The sequence below is a fragment of the Mobula hypostoma genome, chromosome 3, assembly GCF_963921235.1.
Source record: "Mobula hypostoma chromosome 3, sMobHyp1.1, whole genome shotgun sequence".
NCBI classification, from domain to species: Eukaryota; Metazoa; Chordata; class Chondrichthyes; order Myliobatiformes; family Myliobatidae; genus Mobula; species Mobula hypostoma.
In genome coordinates this window covers 209236457-209255299 of record NC_086099.1, presented here as the reverse complement: position 1 = coordinate 209255299, position 18843 = coordinate 209236457, and the positions used below count along the sequence as shown (strand labels likewise).

The 18843-nt window shown below is 44.6% G+C and overlaps 1 protein-coding gene across 1 annotated transcript; it reads right to left on the bottom strand.

Annotated features, from left to right (window-relative positions):
• Window positions 1–296: 296 nt before the first annotated feature.
• Window positions 297–18810, bottom strand: shha (sonic hedgehog signaling molecule a). Its single transcript, XM_063042418.1, has 3 exons — window positions 18348–18810; window positions 14478–14739; window positions 297–2289 (listed from the first exon to the last, which is right to left on the bottom strand). The coding sequence occupies exons 1-3, from the start codon at window positions 18642–18644 to the stop codon at window positions 1595–1597; spliced, it is 1254 nt and encodes a 417-aa protein (XP_062898488.1). The 5' UTR covers window positions 18645–18810; the 3' UTR covers window positions 297–1594.
• Window positions 18811–18843: the final 33 nt, after the last annotated feature.

The following is an 18843-nucleotide window of genomic DNA, read 5'->3' as shown; positions in this document are numbered from 1 at the left end:
AGCCAGGCAGCATCTTGGAGGGGAATCGCCAGTCGGCGTATGGGGCCGAGACCCTTCAAAAGGACTCCTGTTAAAGGAGTGATGAAGGATCTCGGCCCGAAACGCCGTCTGTGTATACCACTTCATAGATTCTGCCTGACTTGCCGAGTTCTTCCAACATGGTGTGAGTGTGTGCGTCTTGCCCAAGCTCTCCAACATCGGTCATACATACATTGCGGATTTTTATTTTTGCAGTGCAGACACTTCCGTTCACTTCAGTTCTCCGACATATTACAGCTGCGTTTAGACTTTAGAGAAATTTTATTTAAAAAAAATTATGAAAAGCAGCATTGAGGTGGGAAATTACTGTTGATCGTAAGCGACCAAATAATAGCTACAAACAATATGTCCGTTTCTTACAGTTTGTTTTATAAGTTGCAGAATGAATGATTCAAATAGAATGTAAAACATGGCTGGTCTTTTGGACCCTGCCGTTGAAAATACATCCATTCCAACTCCAGTAGGTTGTGGCGTAAACGATTGACCCTAAAACATAAACATCTCTTTTCACTTTGCAAAATATTTTAAAGTATCTATACACAACGCCTTTCTTCACCTCTCGATTATCAAAAGTCGCGTGTAATTGAAATGCTGTATATTTTAATAATATTCAGACAGAGTATTTGGCACATTTCTATATTATAAAACTACTGTATTAAACTATTACAAAATATGCAAATAATACGGTTTAGTAAATTTACAGCTTTTTTGTCGAATTTTAATTCGTATGCAAAAAAACTTTGTACAAACTACTACTTTCATTAGAATATGATTATTAATCATCAAGGTTCGTCACTTTTAAAAAATAATTTCTTCCAATAAAATTCAGTCCCAGATGGAGATGTCAAGATGTCACTATTGATGAAGGGACGGATGTTTGTCGAGCATGCGCACTTTCCCTGTAGCTCACCTGGTTTACAAAATGGCAGGTTCAACGTCAAAACATCGTCAGTGGGATGGTCAAAATGTTATATTTTTTCGCACCTAGACTTTAAATTAAAATAATATATTCTCGTATTTTACACTATTTCAAATAACGAAATGTGATTCAGTTAAGTAATCCAAAAATCTAATTTACAATTCTGTGTATAAAAATATAATTTATGGACCCCCCAAATGCAGTGTAGCTTTGTTCGAAAGTCTAGAGAAATTAAAAAAAAACAACACAGGGCGAGGGCGGGAACAAGAGATTACAAATACATCGACAATAGAATTCGTCGCAAACGTTTGTAGAATGATTCACGGGACAAAAACAGATAGAAAAATATATTTTGCTCTCCTTGGCTGACCACACAAAATAGTTTCTGTTGTGGTGGGGTCACCTGGGAATAAATTATCAAAGGAGTTTTAAGGCTCTCAAAGTTCCAGTTTCTTTTCCGTTAAACAAGAAGACATTATAAACAAAGGACAGGAGCAACGGGCAATTAAAAACAATGCAAAACAAAATAAATATCCCCACGAGAAAAAAACTTCCTGGGGTCTTCTTGTCGAAACTCTGCTTTGTGTTTGAGTAAGTTCTGCTGTAAAAGTCTGTCTGTAATGGCTGTAAATGGTTTCAGCTAAAGTCCAACGTCATTCCCAAAGGATGAATTGATGCGTCATCCAAAACCCATCTGCCTATCTGATACAAGGCACTGGAGTACCAGTGGACTCCATCTTCCTGGACAGTACTGTTGACCATTAGTGGGTCGCTGGGCAGAAGCAAAGATGTGGCTGCATGCTTCATCCGCACAGGAGCGAAAGCCCAGTGGGCCAAAGTGTGTTCCTCTATCACGGCATAGCAAGAGGCCAGAACCTGGTTGATCACGAGGGTGCCCTGGACAGTCAGTGGGGCATAAGCACCTGTCATCTCCTCCAGGTAAACCTTGTCGACCATGGCAGGCTGGAGCTGCTGACCGTCCCCGTCGGTGACGTACACCAGCTGGCCCGGCCTCACGTCGCTGGCGAACCTTGCCCTGAACTCGATCTGCCCCTCACTCGAACTGTGTCCGACAAAGAGTAAATGCGCGGCGGTGAGGGCGAGCTTCCGGCGAGGCTGTCGAGTCTCGATCACGTAGAAAACCTTCTCGACCTCCTCCGCTCTGTCCAGAAACATGATGAAATCGCTGTAGAGAAGGTTGCCCAGCTCGTCTGCTGCCAGCACCCGGTCTCCCGGCTTCAGGTCCTTGAGCCATTTGCTGTTGCCATTCTCCAGGCTGACTCGAGCCGAGGCGGGGAAACAGCCTCCTGACTTCGCAGCTACCGAGTTTTCTGTTGGAAAGAGCAACAGGACCTCATTGGTGATGGAATGAACAGACACAGTATGAACTGTAGCACAGAATACTAAACAGTGTAGCATCAGAACAGACTCTCTGGCAAACACAATGTCAAATTAAACCGATCCATTAAGTCTGCAGGTCTGCGTCCTTCCATTCTCTGCATATTCGGGTGTTTATCCAAAAGCTTCCTTAAGATGACATTAGTATTTACTTCCCCCACTGTCCCTGGCACCGAGCACTCTTTGCATAGAAAGCCCTCCTCATACAAAGAGCCCTGCCTGCACACGTCATCTAAACTTCCCTTCAATCAATTTAAATGTAGGTCCACTACTATTTTGACCTTAGCATAATAGAGTCAGACTGTCTACCCTACCTATGCCTCATAATTTTATAAATTTCTATCAGCCTCTACCACTCCAGAGAAAACAACCTACATTTGTCCAACCTTTCCTGATGGCTCATACCTTATCCAAAGTTCAAAAACAGTGAGCACTGTTATATTGCCACTTTTTGTCAGTTTACAGACAGTGGTAGTGGGTGGCCAGTTTAAAGTAATGTACAGGAGAATATTAGAAGCCAAATGGGAGGAGGCTATTTGGCCACTTGCTTCTGCTGCCCTATTCAATAAGATCATGCTGAATCCTCTTACTACAGTACTACTACTATAGTAGAACAGAGCGATCTAGGAATAATGGTGCATAGAATCCTGAAGGTGGAATCTCATGTGGATAGGGTGGTGAAGAAAGCTTATGGTATGCTGGCCTTTATAAATCAGAGCATTGAGTATAGGAGTTGGGATGTAATGTTGAAATTGTACAAGGCATTGGTGAGGCCAAATTTGGAGTATTGAGTACAGTTTGGGTCACTAAATTATAGGAAAGCTGTCAACAAAATAGAGAGAGTACAGAGAAGATTTACTGGAATGTTACCTGGGTTTCATCACCTAAGTTACAGAGAAAGGTTGAACAAGTTGGGTCTTTATTCTTTGGAACATAGAAGGTTGAGAGGGGACTTGATAGAGGTATTTAAAATTATGAGGGGGATAGATAGAGTTGACGTGGATAGACTTTTTCCATTGAGAGTGGGGGAGATTCAAACAAGAGGACATGAGCTGAGAGTTAAAGGGCAAAAGTTTAGGGGTAACATGAGGGGGAACTTCTTTACTCAGAGAGTGGTAGCTGTGTGGAACGAGCTTCCAGCAGAAGTGGTTGAAGCAGGTTCGATGTTGTCGTTTAAAGTTAAATTGGACAGGAAAGGAATGGAGGGTTATGGGCTGAGTGGAGGTCGGTGGGACTAGGTGAGAGTAAGAGTTTGGCACGGACTAGAAAGGCCGAGATGGCCTGTTTCCGTGCTGTAATTGTTACATGGTTATATGGTTATAACGGTTACTGTGCCAATTTTCTAGCACTAACTCAGTGTCGCCCGATTCCCTTGAGGTCAAAGAATATACCATCCATCCAGCTTTGGCAGTGGTGCCATTAACCACTTGCCATCACACCATACGGGAACTAATCAGATTCTGGAGCCCCAGGACGTGAGATCCCTCTAGATACACATCTACAAAGATTCCTCCTTTCTGGAAGGAGTAATTGCAACATATTTTCTTACTTACTCAAAAGAGAGTTACCCTTTATAGAGTACTGTAAAGTGTTGAGGTGAGTGAAGTTGTCCATGCTGATACCACCATAGGGGCTCTTGAAAGAACATGGATAACTTCACTTGCCTCAACGCTAAGTAGACTCTATGGCCAATAGACTCCCTTTCAAGCACTCTGCAACTCATTATTATCTATTTACTTTTTTATTATTTGCACGATTTATTTCATTTTGTACATTGTTTGTTAATCTTTGTTATTTATAGTTTTCCTAAATTATAGTATATTATTTTACTGTGAATGCCTGCAAGAAGACAAATCTCAGGATAGTACATGGTGACATATACATACTTTGATAATAAATTTACTTTGAACTTTGAAGATTCAAACACCTGCTCTTAGAAAGAAGGAGGGTTCAAAGTTTCAAAGGAACCCTTGCACATATCTGTAAATGTTGTCAGTGGCTGGGCTTTACAATATGTAGGTGGGAGGATGACACAGATCTTCCACCAATGTATCTGGCATGGGGCTATTTAGAAGTTAATTGAAATCTACCAAGTACCTTCAGTGTTGTTTCAGATGGCAGAAACAAAGTAGACTTCTTAGATGTGTAAACAAAGACAACGTGAAGTTCTCATATCCAAACAAAAGTTTCAGGCATGGAGCATGGCCAATGCCAATATTATCTTGTTTTGTTCTTAACTGGATCCGTTCTGCTACACAAACCCAATGTATTCTGCAGATGCTGGAAATCCAGAATAACGCACACAAAATGCTGGAGGAACTCAGCAGGCCAGGCAGCATATATAAAGGAATAAACAGTCGATGCTTTGGGCAGAGACCTGTCATGATGACTGGAAAGGAAGGTGGAGATAGCCAGAATAAGACGGTGAGGGTGGGAAAGGAGTACAATCCAAAAGGTGAAAGATGAAGCCAGGTGGGTCTGGGAAGGGGGATGAAGTGAGAAGCTGGGAGATGATAGTTGGGGGAAAAAAAGGGCTGAAGAAGGAGGAATCTGATAGGAGAGGAGAACATACCATGCGAAAAAGGAAAGTAAGAGGAACACCAGGGGAGGTGATGGGCTGATGAGGGGAAAAAGTAAGAGGTGAGTCAGAGGAGGGAATGGAAGGAGAGGGGAAGAAATTACCGAAAGTTAGAGAAATCGATATTCACGCCAATATGTTTGAGGCTACCCAGACAGAATATGAGTTGCTGCTCCTCCAACCTGATAATGGCCTCAGAGGAGGCCATGGACCAACGTTGTGGAATGGGAGAGGGGACTGGAATTAAAATGGTTGACCACCAGGAAATGCTACAATTGCCCTTTTAGTCTTTACATCCAGGGATAATCTTATTTGTTCATTTCAATTTTCAGGGGTGTTTACATGCTGAAATATTCACTGTTGTAGACGAGAGGGACCTAGGAGTACTAACACATGGTTCCTTGAAAGTGGTGTAGCAAGTAGACAGGGTGGTGAAGAATGGTTTGGGCATGTTGACCCTCAATAGTCAGGGTACTGAGTATAGAAGTCAGGACATTATGTTGCATTTGTGCAAGACATTGCTGAGACCACGTTTGGAATAATATGTTCAGCTTTGGTCATCCTGCTATGGGAAAGATGCATTGGGCTGTAAAGTGCGCAGAGAAGACTTGCAAGGATATCGGCTACAGTTGAGAGACTAAGTTATGGAGGTAATTAAGTTGGGCAGGTAGGTAATTTTCATTAGAGTACAGGAGAGTGAGGAGTGATCTTGTACAGGCGTATAAAATCACAAGGTTGTGGAAAAGGGGAATGCATTCAGTCTGTTTCCCAGGGATGGAGAATCAAGAACTAGAAGGCATAGATTTAGGGTGAGGGGGTAAGATTTACTAAGAATTGAGAGGCAACTTTTTCACCCAGAGCATGGTCAGGATATGGAATGAGATGTCAGAAGAAATGGTTGAAACAGGTACATTAAAAAACAGTTAAAAATACCTGAACAGGTACATGGATTTAGGTTTAGAGGAATATGGGAAAATATGGGCCAATGGGTGTAGCTTAAATAGGAATCTTGGTCGACATGGACCAGCTGAGAAAACATTCCATCCATAAACAGTACCCTTGGAACTGTTGATATTTCTTCCACAGACCCAAAAAATCAGAATCTGTTTCAAATACAATTGCCATCGTAGATATTGACCTATCATGCACATCTGTGTTCCTTATCTATGTCAGAAACCCCTCCTGTCCCAAAGCATTGGTTTCTGTCTCACCGTCTATGTTGGCAATCCGAGAGCTTCAAAGTTCAAATTAAATTCATTATCAAAGTACTAATTAGGTACTAACATAAAATTCATTTTCTTGCAGGCATCCACAGTAGAATGACGAAATACAATAGAATCAATGAAAAGATACACATAAACAGACTGACAAGCAGCCAATGTGCAAAAGAAGAGAAACTGTGCTAATACACAAACAGTAATAATGATAGGTAAGTAATTAAATAAATAATACTGAGAATATGAAACATAAAAGTCCTCAAGTTGTGTTCAGTGTTGAGGTGAGTGAAGTTATCCATGCTGGCTCAGGGACCCGGTGGTTGAAGGGTAATAACCGTTCCTGAACTTGGAGTGGAACCTCAGGCTCCTGTACCTCCTTCTTGGTGGCAGCAGGGAGAAGAGAGCTTGGGTAGGCCACTCAGTCCCCTAAGGCAGTTTTCATTTGCACCTAAATGCAAATCACTGGTCTTTATTCTAAGATCTCTATTTTATCGGCTTTAAAAACTGCGTCTGTTAGTTTTGACATTCCTGTTTCAACAATAGAAATACCAGTGAATCTATAGGGTTTTCATGTGATGAAATTCTGTCTGACATCTGGATTGCAGTGCATGAGTTATAAGGGGAGGCTGGACAGACTTGTTTATTATTTTCTCTGGAGCACCAGAGTCTGAGGGGTGACCTGATATCGTATAATAGGGTATATAATCAAATTCTTTTCACCGTGTGTAAATGTCAAATAGAAGAGGACAGAGGTTTAATACAAGAGGGGGAATGTTTAAGGAAGATGTGCATGTCAAGTTTTTTTTTAATACGTTGTTGTAGATGCCTGGAGCTCACTGAGAAGAGTTGGTGGTGGAGGCAAATGCAGCAGCAATGTTTAAGAGGAGTTTAGACAGGAACATGAACAGGCAGGGATATAGGGACATAGAACATATGCAGGCAGCTGTGATTAGTTTACACTGGCCTCATGATCGGCACAGATATAATGGACTGCAAGGCTTTTTCTTAAACTGTACTGTTTTTATGTGATGTGCTCTATCAACCCTAAATGTGCAGCTCTAATTTTAAGGTTTTGTACCCACAACTCCCGTTCCTGGACTTCCCCGCCAGAGGTAGTGGCTTCTTACTGGTTACCGTATCAGTTTAATTAATTTATTTAGCGATACAGCGTAGAATATGCTTTTCCAGCTCTTCGAGCCACGCCGTCCCAGCAATCCCACAACCCATCTAACCCTAACCTAACCACAGGACCCAGTGACCGACCCAGTTCTTCTTTGGACTGTGGGATGAAACTGGAGCACCCAGGGAAAACCCACACACTGGGCGACATGGTAGCAATGCTTTACAGTCCCAGCGACCCAGATTCACTTCCTGCCATTCCTGCCACTGCCTGTAATGAGTTTGATTGTTCTCCCCGCGATCGCATGGGTTTCCTCCAGGTGCTCCAGTTTCCTCCCACAGTCTAAAGATGCGCCGTTTCTTAAGTTAATTGGTCATCTTATATAACCATATAACCATATAACAATTTCCGCATGGAAACAGGCCATCTCGGCCCTTCTAGTCCGTGCCAAACTCTTACCCTATCCTATTCCCACCGACCTGCACTCAGCCATAACCCTCCATTCCTTTCCTGTCCATATATCTATCCAATTTAACTTTAAACAACAACATAGACCATGCCTCAACCATTTCTGCTGGAAGCTCATTCCATACAGCTACCACTCTCTGAGTAAAAAAGCTCCCCCTCATGTTACCCCTAAACTTTTGTCCTCTAATTCTCAATCCATGTCCTTTTGTTTGAATCTTCCCCACTCTCAATGGAAAAAGTCTAACCACGTCAACTCTATCAATCCCCCTCATAATTTTAAACACCTCTAACAAGTCTCCCCTCAACCTTCTACGCTCCAAAGAATAAAGACCTAACTTGTTCAACCTTTCTCTGTAACTTAGGAGATGAAACCCAGGCAACATTTTAGGAAACCTCCTCTGTACTCTCTCAATTTTATTGACATCCTTCTTAAATTGTCCCATGATTAGGCTAGCATTAAATCGGGATTTTGTGTGCTATAACATGAAGGACCTATTCCACACTATCTCAATAACATAAAAAAAAACGGAAGTAAAAGATATTGGGAGCTGTAAAGTGCACCACCTTATCTTTCCTGAGTAGGCTGCCCAAGAATTGAATGCTATACTTCACATAGGTTCTGAATTAACAGAGCAACCATTCCATTTCCTTGTACCCCAGACCGTTTTGCATGAAAACTAACATCCCATTTGCCTTTTATTCTTCACTTTAGTCCTTCTTATTAATTCCAGTACTTGGTCTTAACAGTCTCACCCATTGCGTAGCATTGTGAGGGTTGTCCTTCGTGAAGGAGTGGTATAACTGAGTTTATTTTAACTCTAAAGAGTAAGACATAAAAAGGAGCATGTGATTCTGATAATAAGATATTGGGCAAGACTGAGCAGAGTTAGGTGAAGGGCAAGATATTTTAAAGTAACTGCAGACACAGTCAAAGTACAGGGACAAATTATACACTGAATTTAATGATAATAGCTAATTCAAGTACAACATTTTTATTTTGTCCATACTTTGCTCTGTAGACTGCTATGACTCACAGTGCAAGGCCAACCAAGGATGCAAAGTGCAGGAGCAATTGAATTGACAATAATACACAATCTGCACTTCACTCCATCTTTTCTCATCTAAACCTATCAGAATAATCCTGTATTCCCTTGCCCCTCTCATCCAGTTCCACTAAAATAAATTTCATATATTAATTTGACCCACTCCCTGTGGTTGTGAGATCTACATCCTCAGAGATTTTCCTTCTGAATTTATTTATTTATTGAGATAAGGCATGGAATAGGCCCTCCTCGCTCTTCTAGAAATGCCGCCTAGAAATCCGCTGATTTAATACTGGCCCAATCACAGGATAATTTATATTGACCAATTAACCTACCAGCTGGCACATCTTCGGAAACCAGAGCACCTGGAGGAAACGTACAGACCCCTTGCAGGTAATGGTGGGAATTGAACCTGAGTTGCCTGCACTGTAAAGTGTTGTGCTAACCACTACCTCTAATAGGAATTAGGCCGTAAAATAAAATGTTAATATCAATGTTAGCAAAGGCTATTGACAATTTTATGTGCATTTTGGTCTATTCATCACACATCACTAATACTATATATCCAAATAATACAGAAAGATAAATACATAAAATATATATGTATTTGCGAGAAGATGGTTGGATTCTAGACATAGGAACAGAATTAGGCCATTCAGCCCATTAGGTCTTCTCCATCATTCCATCATGGCTATCTATTATCCTTCTCAACCCCATTCTCGTGCCTTGTCCTCATAACTACTGATGCCCTTACTAATCAAGAACCTATAAACCACTGCTTTAAATATGCCAAATGACTCAGTCTTCATAGCCATCTGTAGCATTGAATTCTACAAATTCCCCACCCTGTTGCTAAAGAAATTCTAATTGCAGAGACACACACTCAGTGACCATTTTATCAGGTACACTGTGCACCTTCTGTTAATGATATTTCCTGTTAATGCAAATATCTAATCAGCCAATCATATAGCAGGAACGTAATGCATAAAAACACGAAGGCATGGTCAAAAGGTCCTGTAGCTTTTCAGACCAAACTTCAGAATGGGGAAGAAATGTGATCTAAGTGACTTTGACCATGGAATGACTGTTGTTGCTAGTTGGGTTCGTTTGAGTATCTCAGAAACTGCTGATTTCCTCGGATTTTCACACACAACAGTCTCTAGAGTTTACAGAGAATGTTGGAAAAAAAAACAGAAAACATCCAGCTGGTGACAGTTTTGTGGGGTGGGGGAGAGAAAAAAAAGCAGCTTGTTAATGCGAGTAGGCAGAAGTGTTCAAGCTGACGGGAAGGCGACAGTAACTCAGATAACCACGTGTTACAACAGTGGTGTGCAGAAGAGCATCTCTGAATGCACAACATGTCACACCTTGAGGTGGATGGGTTACAGCAGCAGAAGATAAGGAGCATCTCAGATCAACAGGAAGAGATCATATGGGCACATAGATATGTAAAAAAAAAGATCGGATGGACAGCTATAGAATTCGGCAGAGCGATAGACAGGTAACGGGGTAGATACAGAAATAGTCGAAGGAATTCGTGAGGCCTGCAATGAAGAAAGTTGGTTTATGGAGTTTTCCAGCTCAGAACAATCCTTCTTAACTTGTTCCACTTTATGAACTGCAGTTTATTTCTGGACTTAAAACATTTAACTTGTTTTCTGCTTTGCATTTGAAATGCAGAATTACTCTGGCTCCAGGCAGGGGATCGATTATTTCAGCAGGGACCGAATCGGATGGTCGCCGGGATTCGAAAGTCCGATTCATTTCGGGCGGTCACACTGCCCAGGTGCGCTGCATCCTGTTAGCGCCAGCGGGGAATGTATGCCTTGATTAAGGTGGTCCAAATAAGGATTATAATCTTCAGACTCAGGAGTTTCTGCAAAGTACACTTTCTCTTCTCTTAACACGATTAAAAACAAGTCGTGTCTATTTCTCGGAAATTGCTTTTTAATTGGCGAAAAAGAGCCGCAAATTACATTTTATTGGTTTGTTAACGACTTTCTCGCCTCTGTTTAATGGAACCGAACGGGATTCAGTTTAATGAGCTGGTCACAGCAAGCAAACACTGGGAGTAGAGGAGTGCCTATGCCCTCTGCTTTATACGGGAAAAGCTTCACCTTTAACTTAAAAGTTTGTGCGGGCGCTGGTCTAAAGTTAACTCCGCCATGCCCGGCTACGGTGCTACAGAAACGCCACAGAAGCTCCAAAGACCTCATCCCTGAGAGAGGAAGAAACTTCGATGAGCTATACCTGGGGATAACTTGAAAGCACGGCCCAGGACAGAGGGCTTTGGCGAGCTGCTGTCGTTGGCTTCTGCTCTAGCGGAGGTGATGGGCTTAAGCGAACTAAAGTCGCCTCCGAGGCCGACGAGTGCGGTATTCAGAGGACTCGCTCCGTGTCGTCTAATTAAAAACCAATAAAGGCGCTGCATTGTCATTCTGATACCGCTAATGGATGAGACACTCGAACGAGAGGACACTTCCACTTTCTTTTCCCAGCCCCTCTGACTGTTTGCTCAGGTGCGGGAACCCCTATGTGTCAGTTCACACATACACTACACACCAGAATGCAAGGCTCTTGCAAACAGTATTTACACAGCAGAAACACTGTTCGTTTTGCTGGACACTCGAGAAGTGTATTTGAATTTTAAATGACCGAGCCCGGCTTTAGAGGCTGACTATAGCCCGCCATCAATGGCCCCTTCTCCTCTGTTAGGCTGACAATGACTCGAGGCTTGAGACAACCCCGGCTTTGCATTCCTCTCCCCGGGATCATTCTTTCTACAAATAGAGACGTAGAAAACGAATCTTCCTCGCTGGAATTTTTCTCCTCCGCAGACAGCGTTTAATCTTCTCATATGATTCACAGGCATGAAATAGTGGCGGAACAAACGGATCGGAGACTGGACTAACAGTCCCCTCTAATAGTTCGGCAGATCTATGTGGTACAATCACACGACCCATATGACATGGGCTCAAGACGAGTCTGGATAGCCCAGTGTGTTTAGAATTTTAAATTTCAGATTTGCCCCTCTCCTATTTAGAGCTATATAACAGGAGGGCCAGATTATACTCGACATTAGACGAGTCTTCTAAGAGTTTTTACCTATAATTCTTTATTTGGCCCGCACAGCGTGGTTCATTCTTCATTAAGACAGTGCGTGGCGATGCAAGAACGACGGTTGTGGTCCTGCGCCTCCTTATTAAACAACTAGGGTCCGCGTTCTGGCGCTAAGGGTCTAAAACAGCATCCTAGTGATTGGGATCCTGGCGGTAGCCCGCGAAGATCTCGCAGTTCCTTTGCAGAATCGCTTTAATGAATATTCTTACGAATTCTTGGAGTTTGTCATTTCACAGCTGCGCGTAGAAGGGAACAGAGTTGTGGGCATTGGGAGGGGGAGATAGGCGGACAGTGCGTGTGTGTGTGTGTGTGTGTGTGTGAGAGAGAGAGAGGGAGACAGAGGCAGAGTGAGAGACGGAGATTGGGAGACAGAGATCGACAAATGGACTATGAAAAAAATTAATGGGTTTATTTGATTATAATAAGATCCGTTATCCTTACGGAGATAAAACCTGTGACAATGTTGCAGAAAAGTGGTGAACGATTCAACAAAAGCCAATGACAAGTCTGACCCAAATCCAGGCCACAGTGAAATGCTCTGGAAAAGGGGACGGGGGAACAGGGCGGGGGGGGGGCGGGTAGTGGGAAAATTACTATTTAAAATATTATTACTCAGGTAAAGTCTGTGGAGCAAAATAGAAATTTAGAAATTATACGTCCGGCCAAGTGTAATCACACATCTAACACGCTGAAATTTAATGTTTACCAAGAAGTCAGAAAAACTCGTTTCTGTGAAAGTATGGGTTTCGTAGGGAGAAGAGCGATTTATATCCAGGACCGCTAATTATAATTAGATCACTGTGCAGTACAAAGAGCAAGTTATCCGCACAATATTGAACAGTAAAAACATCCAAGCTTTGTTATAGAGTCCCAGGTCTATATTTAGTCAGTACCCACTGCACGCTTTTCTACTTAAGGTCTATAAAGTCTTTTCATTAGAAATATATCTGTGGTCTGGGACAGGTTAAGTGTAGGCCGCCTGCGCTGCGGTTTCTTTATGTGTCCTTGGAGACTGAGTGATGAATAAAGTGACCGATTCTTGATTTCGTTGCAGCTGCAGACTTTGAATTTCGAGATTGAATGAGAAAACTTATCAAGCAATCTCCACACCTCCCAGTGCATGTAGAATACTATATCCACTCCCTTGAACGATTTATATCATGGCAAGGAATAAATGAACGAATTATTTCTTGAAATAAATGAGGCACAGTGTAGCCCAGAAGCCGAGACGTTTTGAGATATAGATTCTGCTAGTCCGTACTTCTGCTTTTTCTCCATAACGCGGAAACGCAAAATCCCCCAGTTAACCGCCCACAGACCAGTTAGCAAACTTTCTTAGGCGGAACTCTAAAGGGGTGCGAGATGTTGTCCCATCAACAACATTCGCCAACTCCAAGCTGTCATTTTTTACCCAAAGCCAATCAAAAACCCGTTACTTCGGAATGCTACTGGTCCCTGACCAATCAGTGTCGCTGGAATATATCTGCCCCTGCAGAATGCCACCTTCCTTCCGTAGGACCCAGGTCGCTACCCGGGGCCTTGCACAGAGCGAATAGTCAGTTAAGGCGGAGGTTTATCAGTGGGTCATGCCTGTAAACGGCGACATTTCCTATGCACAGAGAGCGCCCGAGCATTTGTGCTTTCTACGTTTTGCTTAAGTTACTGAGTCTTTGAGCTTCTGAGGTGTGCTCCTTCAGTGCGAGCACCTTCAGGGCGAAAACCCACTGGAACCCGAGATTTCCCGCTGACCAGATGGTCTGGTTCAGGCCTCGATAGAATGGACGTGGAGGGGATGTTTCCTACAGTGGCGGTGGGGGGACGGGGGGGAGGAGAACATTCAGGCCATTTGACCCATTGAGTCTGTCCCACCATTCCATCATGACCGATTTATTATCCCTCTCAGCCCCATTCTTCTGCCTTCTCTCCGTAACCTTTGTCAGCCTTACCAATCGAGAACCAATGTGCCCAGTGTCTTGGCTTTCACAGCCATCTATGCAAATGAATTAATTGGCCCTCTGGTTAAAGAAATTCCTCCTAATCTCCGTTCTAAAGGGACGTCCTTGTACACTGAGGCTGCGCCCTCTCTCTGGTTTTCGACACCTCCACCTCAGGAACGTCCACTCAACATCGGCTGTTCAAGTGTTCTTCAAATACAGGTACACCGCCCGACAGAACAGGGAGATGTAGCCGAAAGTCCGCTCCTCGGATAGGGCGGCTGCACTGATGACCGGTCCTGCTAACTGCGCCTTGAACCCACAGCCAAATGACGCACAAGACGGGACTGCTCCCAACTGAGGCCCAGCTGACACCTTCGGGAAAGTGTCCCGGTTCATTGCATCTCGCTAGTGTCCTCCCCCTCACTTACTGTGAACTGATGACCATATTATTTATGACAAGATCAATAAAAAGCACTAATTCTTTGGCGTCTCCACCCTACAGAAGTGGCAGGAAGCTTTGACTGGCGCCTGGGGTGTTTTCAGATTAGAAGTGTGTAATACTGATATGAAATGTGATCACGTTAATCAGAGCAGATGAAAAAAAAGGACAATACATTCTCTTAAAAGTGCTGTCTCACCTGCTTTGACCGAGCAGTGAATGTGAGCTTTGGATTCGTAGTTGACCCAATCGAAACCTGCTTCGACAGCGAGCCTGGCCAGCATACCGTACTTGCTCCTGTCTCGGTCCGAGGTGGTAATGTCTACGGCTCTGCCCTCGTAGTGCAACGACTCTTCGGAGTGATGGCCGTCTTCGTCCCAGCCCTCCGTCACCCTCAGCTTCACCCCGGGCCATTGGTTCATCACCGAGATTGCGAGGGAGTTCAGTTTATCTTTACACCTCTGTCAAAAAGGGAGAAAGGAGGGAGAAACAAGAACTCAGTTAAAGATCCCGCCAAAGTGAATTGGCTCGCTGAGAGACAATTAGGCATTTCATTATGACGGTAGCTGGTGCCTCCCATTTATTTATAGGTTGGCCAATAATGAGCATACACAGGGCAATATCACTGAGACAAGCTCGTCGCTGATACAGATGTCTAAATCCAAGCATCACGCATAGAAATGAGCCAGACAGCCAGTGCCCTTCTGCCTTTCCAATTCTCCCATGTATCTTAGTGGAACCTTGGTGAAAACAAATGGGAACAAACAAAACACAAACTGCTTCGGGGAGATGTATCTCGCGTATTGCCTGTCCAGGTCTATTCAGTAGCCTGCTCCTGTCTTGTGGGAGCAGACGGGTGTAAGGGCTGAAATGTCTGGAAGACATGTAAGGTGACACGGGATGATGAGGCGTTTCACTGACAGATAGCGCGGGCTCCACCAGTTCATGTTGGCCGAATTTTCCCACGGGCGGCATTCCCGGCGCAGGGGAATGGGAAGTAGCGGGACGTTTCAGCCACCCGACTGGTCTCTAACTGATCCGTCTTTCTCCCCGGACAACGCTCCAGATCTCAACACTGCTGCGAGCCACAAAGGCTCCTTCAGAGGGGGATGTGGGGGTGGGGTGTTTGAGGTAGAGAGACTGACATTACTTCTCCTGTTGTCATTTGTACTTCCGTGGGACGTGACAACATTGCGCGTGCTGCGACCAGCAATGAAAGTAACTGTGAAATGCGCCGTCCTGCAAAAGGCAGCCTCCGGCTGTTATCAGGGAATCTAGCTAATGTATGGGGAGCTGATTTTGCCGTAACGCTCAATTAGTCAATAAATAAAGCGTACTATCGACTCTGTCAGCGGGCAGGAGAGGGAGTGATTTCCTCGTTTTCAGCTGCACTCTGGATTAAGGCATTATGCACATGAACAGGGCTAGCCAGACCCACGCTCTGTGCGCGCAGATAGACTGGGTAAAATCCGAGCACATTCCCGCACCTTCCTCGGTTATTGAGGCCTGGATTTTGAGCAAGTTTTCTTTGGAAATTGCCCGACTGGCTGTGATACCATTCTCATCCTGGTCTGCCGCACCAGCTCGCTAGTGCGCACACGCCGTTTCTGTACTGGCGACGGACCGGACCGCACCCCAGGAACCCCACCGCCCCTCTCATTAGTAGCTCGAACAACCTCCGAGCGGGCAGGACGAACGCTTCAAGGACGTGCTGCGCCGCTCTGAGTGCTTCCTTTAGAGCGGCAGAGCCTGCATACAGAGGCGGTGGAAGTGCAAAGAGCGGCGAGCGACCCGCAGCGACAGTGCCAAAACAAACCCTATTTATTAATTCATTGGGTCGTGTGCCGTGAATCAAACCCAGATCTGACCAGCCACCAGCCAAGCTCAGCGTGAGACCTTCGCTCGCCCTCGGCGAGGTAACATAGCGCTTGACGAATCACCGCTTGTGCTCACGTCTTACTCTATTTACGCTGGGTTGTGATATGAATTGACATATTTGAAAGAACGCAAAGATAGCCGTCAATGCCAGCAGCTCACCGCGCCTTCTCGATCTCACCCTCGTGTGTGTATATGTGTGTGTAGGGAGGCAGGTGGGTAGGCATTTCAATCTGCTCTCTATCTCCCCCCCCCCAACCACACACTCACTAAATTCCACACACAGATCGATCGCCAATCGATTATTCCCGGGGCCCGCTGAGGTGCCTCAAATGTTACACGAAATAAACGCAGGCAGACTGTGCTTGGGTGAACTGGGTGGGCGGAGGGTTGTTGAACTTGAGATCCGGACGTTTTTTCATTGATATATTTCTGTAAGGAATATTTAATAAAACGCACATGGAAGGCGCGACTTTATGCTGCCGGTGCTTTCATATTTGGGGGAATTGACTGAAGGTCAGAAGTGCAAACACTGGCAGCTAATGCGGGATCCGTGTTGAGAGACGGTCTATTCCCAGGGACGCGTCCTTCCCACTCAGTGCATTGTGTACGCGGGGCGTGGAGAGCGGCTGCTGCAGCAGCCCAGTTATTCTGAAGTGGCCGAAGGAATCCTAAAAGAGCAGCGCAATTTTTATCTTGTGGCTTTAAAAATTTTTACATGTATTTCCTTTATGTATGATCATCTGCCCATAAGCGCCACCGCTCCTATAAATCGCTTTTACCTACTGTTTCTGAGCAGAGAGAGAGAGACAGGGAGAGGGAAAGAGAGAGAGCGAGAGAGAGAGAGAGCGAAAGAAAGAGAGAAAGGGATAGCGAGAGGAGATGAAATGTGCAATTTCAGTCAGCCGCGATCGATAATAGAAGAGGAAGTGAAACTCAGAATGCGAGACGCACACGTGTGTGTGTGTGTGTGTGTGTGTGTGTGTGTGTCTGTGTGTGTGTGTGTGTGTGTGTGTGTGTGTGTGTGGGGGGGGGGGGGGGCGGAGGTACCTGGAGGTCTCTCTCGGTGTTACCGTGTCTCACTGTCGCGGCGACTGTCGGAGATCCGGGACTTGTCTTAACCTTGCTGTGTGCACAGTGTCACACTGAACAACCCGGCCAGTGGCCTTCATATTATTTAAAATGCGATACAGGGTGACCACATGAAGCATCGAGGGACGACACGCGCTGCTTGTAAACATTCGGTGATTTTAATTGCTTAAAAGGGTAATATCATTGTTCGGGGAAAAATTGCACCATCTGCCTTTCCCTTCGGTTATGTTTCATCATACATGTTCATTCAACACGAGATAGAGATTTTTAAATGTGCATTAAATCTTAATGACTTTTAGACGGTCCCACCAAATGGCACTCGCGCATATGGGCACGTTGTGCCCCGTTAAGGAGGAACTTCCAATGACCTTAGCTGTGATTGTAATTTTTAGGGTTTGCAATAAAACTTTCAAGTAAGCGAACGGTTGTGACCTTCTTTATATTTCTGCGGTTCTGGCACTGCAATTTGCCCCTAAAGAAATGACAATAAATTAACGCTTCGGTAAACGCTGAGATAGAAGATAGAGTTTCGATGTGAACGGCGTCAATTGAACAGATTGCAAAGACAAGGCAAGCGAGGGAAAGACGGGTCGATTTCGCCCCCAGTCTATCTCTCGCTATCTCTCCTATATTTAGACAAGTCAGCCTCATTAAGTCATCTCCGCTCAGAACTGTGAGATTTAGAAGATACTTTAACAGGAGGGAGGAGGGTGGGGAGAGAGAGAGATGAAGTAAACGACTGCAGGTTAGCTGTAAACGCGCAGGACTGCAGGTTAGCAAGTGGGCCGGTAGTATGCATACACATGGGAGACCCTTCTTCACAGTGTACACTCTGATTGATCAAAGTACAAACTCAGGGGATTACTGCACACACATTTACACAGCGAGTCGCAAGAAGCGTTGCACACACCCCTAACAAGCAAAAGAAAAAGAAAGGCTCAGAAAAGGGTAGAAAAATAAAGATCCACCAGAATCCCCAAACTTTCCTCCAACAGATATTACCCACCTTCGACATGTTGGTTTGATCCGTCACCGGCAGCGACCCTAGTCCGCCTACACTGAAGGGTAATGGGGAAAATACAATTGGAGATTTGACCCGTACCTGTGTCATCAGCCTGTCCGCTCCCGTGTTCTCTTCGTCCTTAAAAATAATGTCTGGGTTGTAATTGGGAGTCAGTTCTTTAAATCTCTCCGAGTTCCTGGTAATCTTTCCCTCGTACCTGCCACTTGCACCCAGAGTCTTTTCTGCCACGTTCGGAATGAATTGTTTGTAGGCCAGTGGGGTTAATTTTCTAGGATGCTTCCTTCTCCCATAACCCCGGCCCGGCCCACAAGCCTTCACAGACGAGACGAGAGAACAGCAGATCAGTCCCACTAACACAATTCTTGTCAGCATCATGTTCACTCGGGGGCTTCTGTGCCGTTCTCGCTATCTCGCTGGTCTTCTTTTCTTCCAATGTCCCCACAGTCAGATCCCCGACAACGGTGGCACATCAGGGGCTGGGCGCAGGGTCAGGGATTTTGTATTTTTGGGAAAAGGGACAAATGGTGATATAAGGACACGAAGTCTGGAGACGCGCAAGAAAGACTGGCTGTAC

Bases quoted from the DNA above. Each gene is read 5' to 3' on its own strand.
- shha (XM_063042418.1), bottom strand. From the start codon at position 18,644: ATGATGCTGACAAGAATTGTGTTAGTGGGACTGATCTGCTGTTCTCTC. The intron at 14,740-18,347 runs GTACGGGTCAAA...CCTTTTTGACAG, and splicing joins CGGACAGGCTGATGACACAG to AGGTGTAAAGATAAACTGAA. The intron at 2,290-14,477 runs GTGAGACAGCAC...TCTTTCCAACAG, and splicing joins TCACTGCTCGGTCAAAGCAG to AAAACTCGGTAGCTGCGAAG.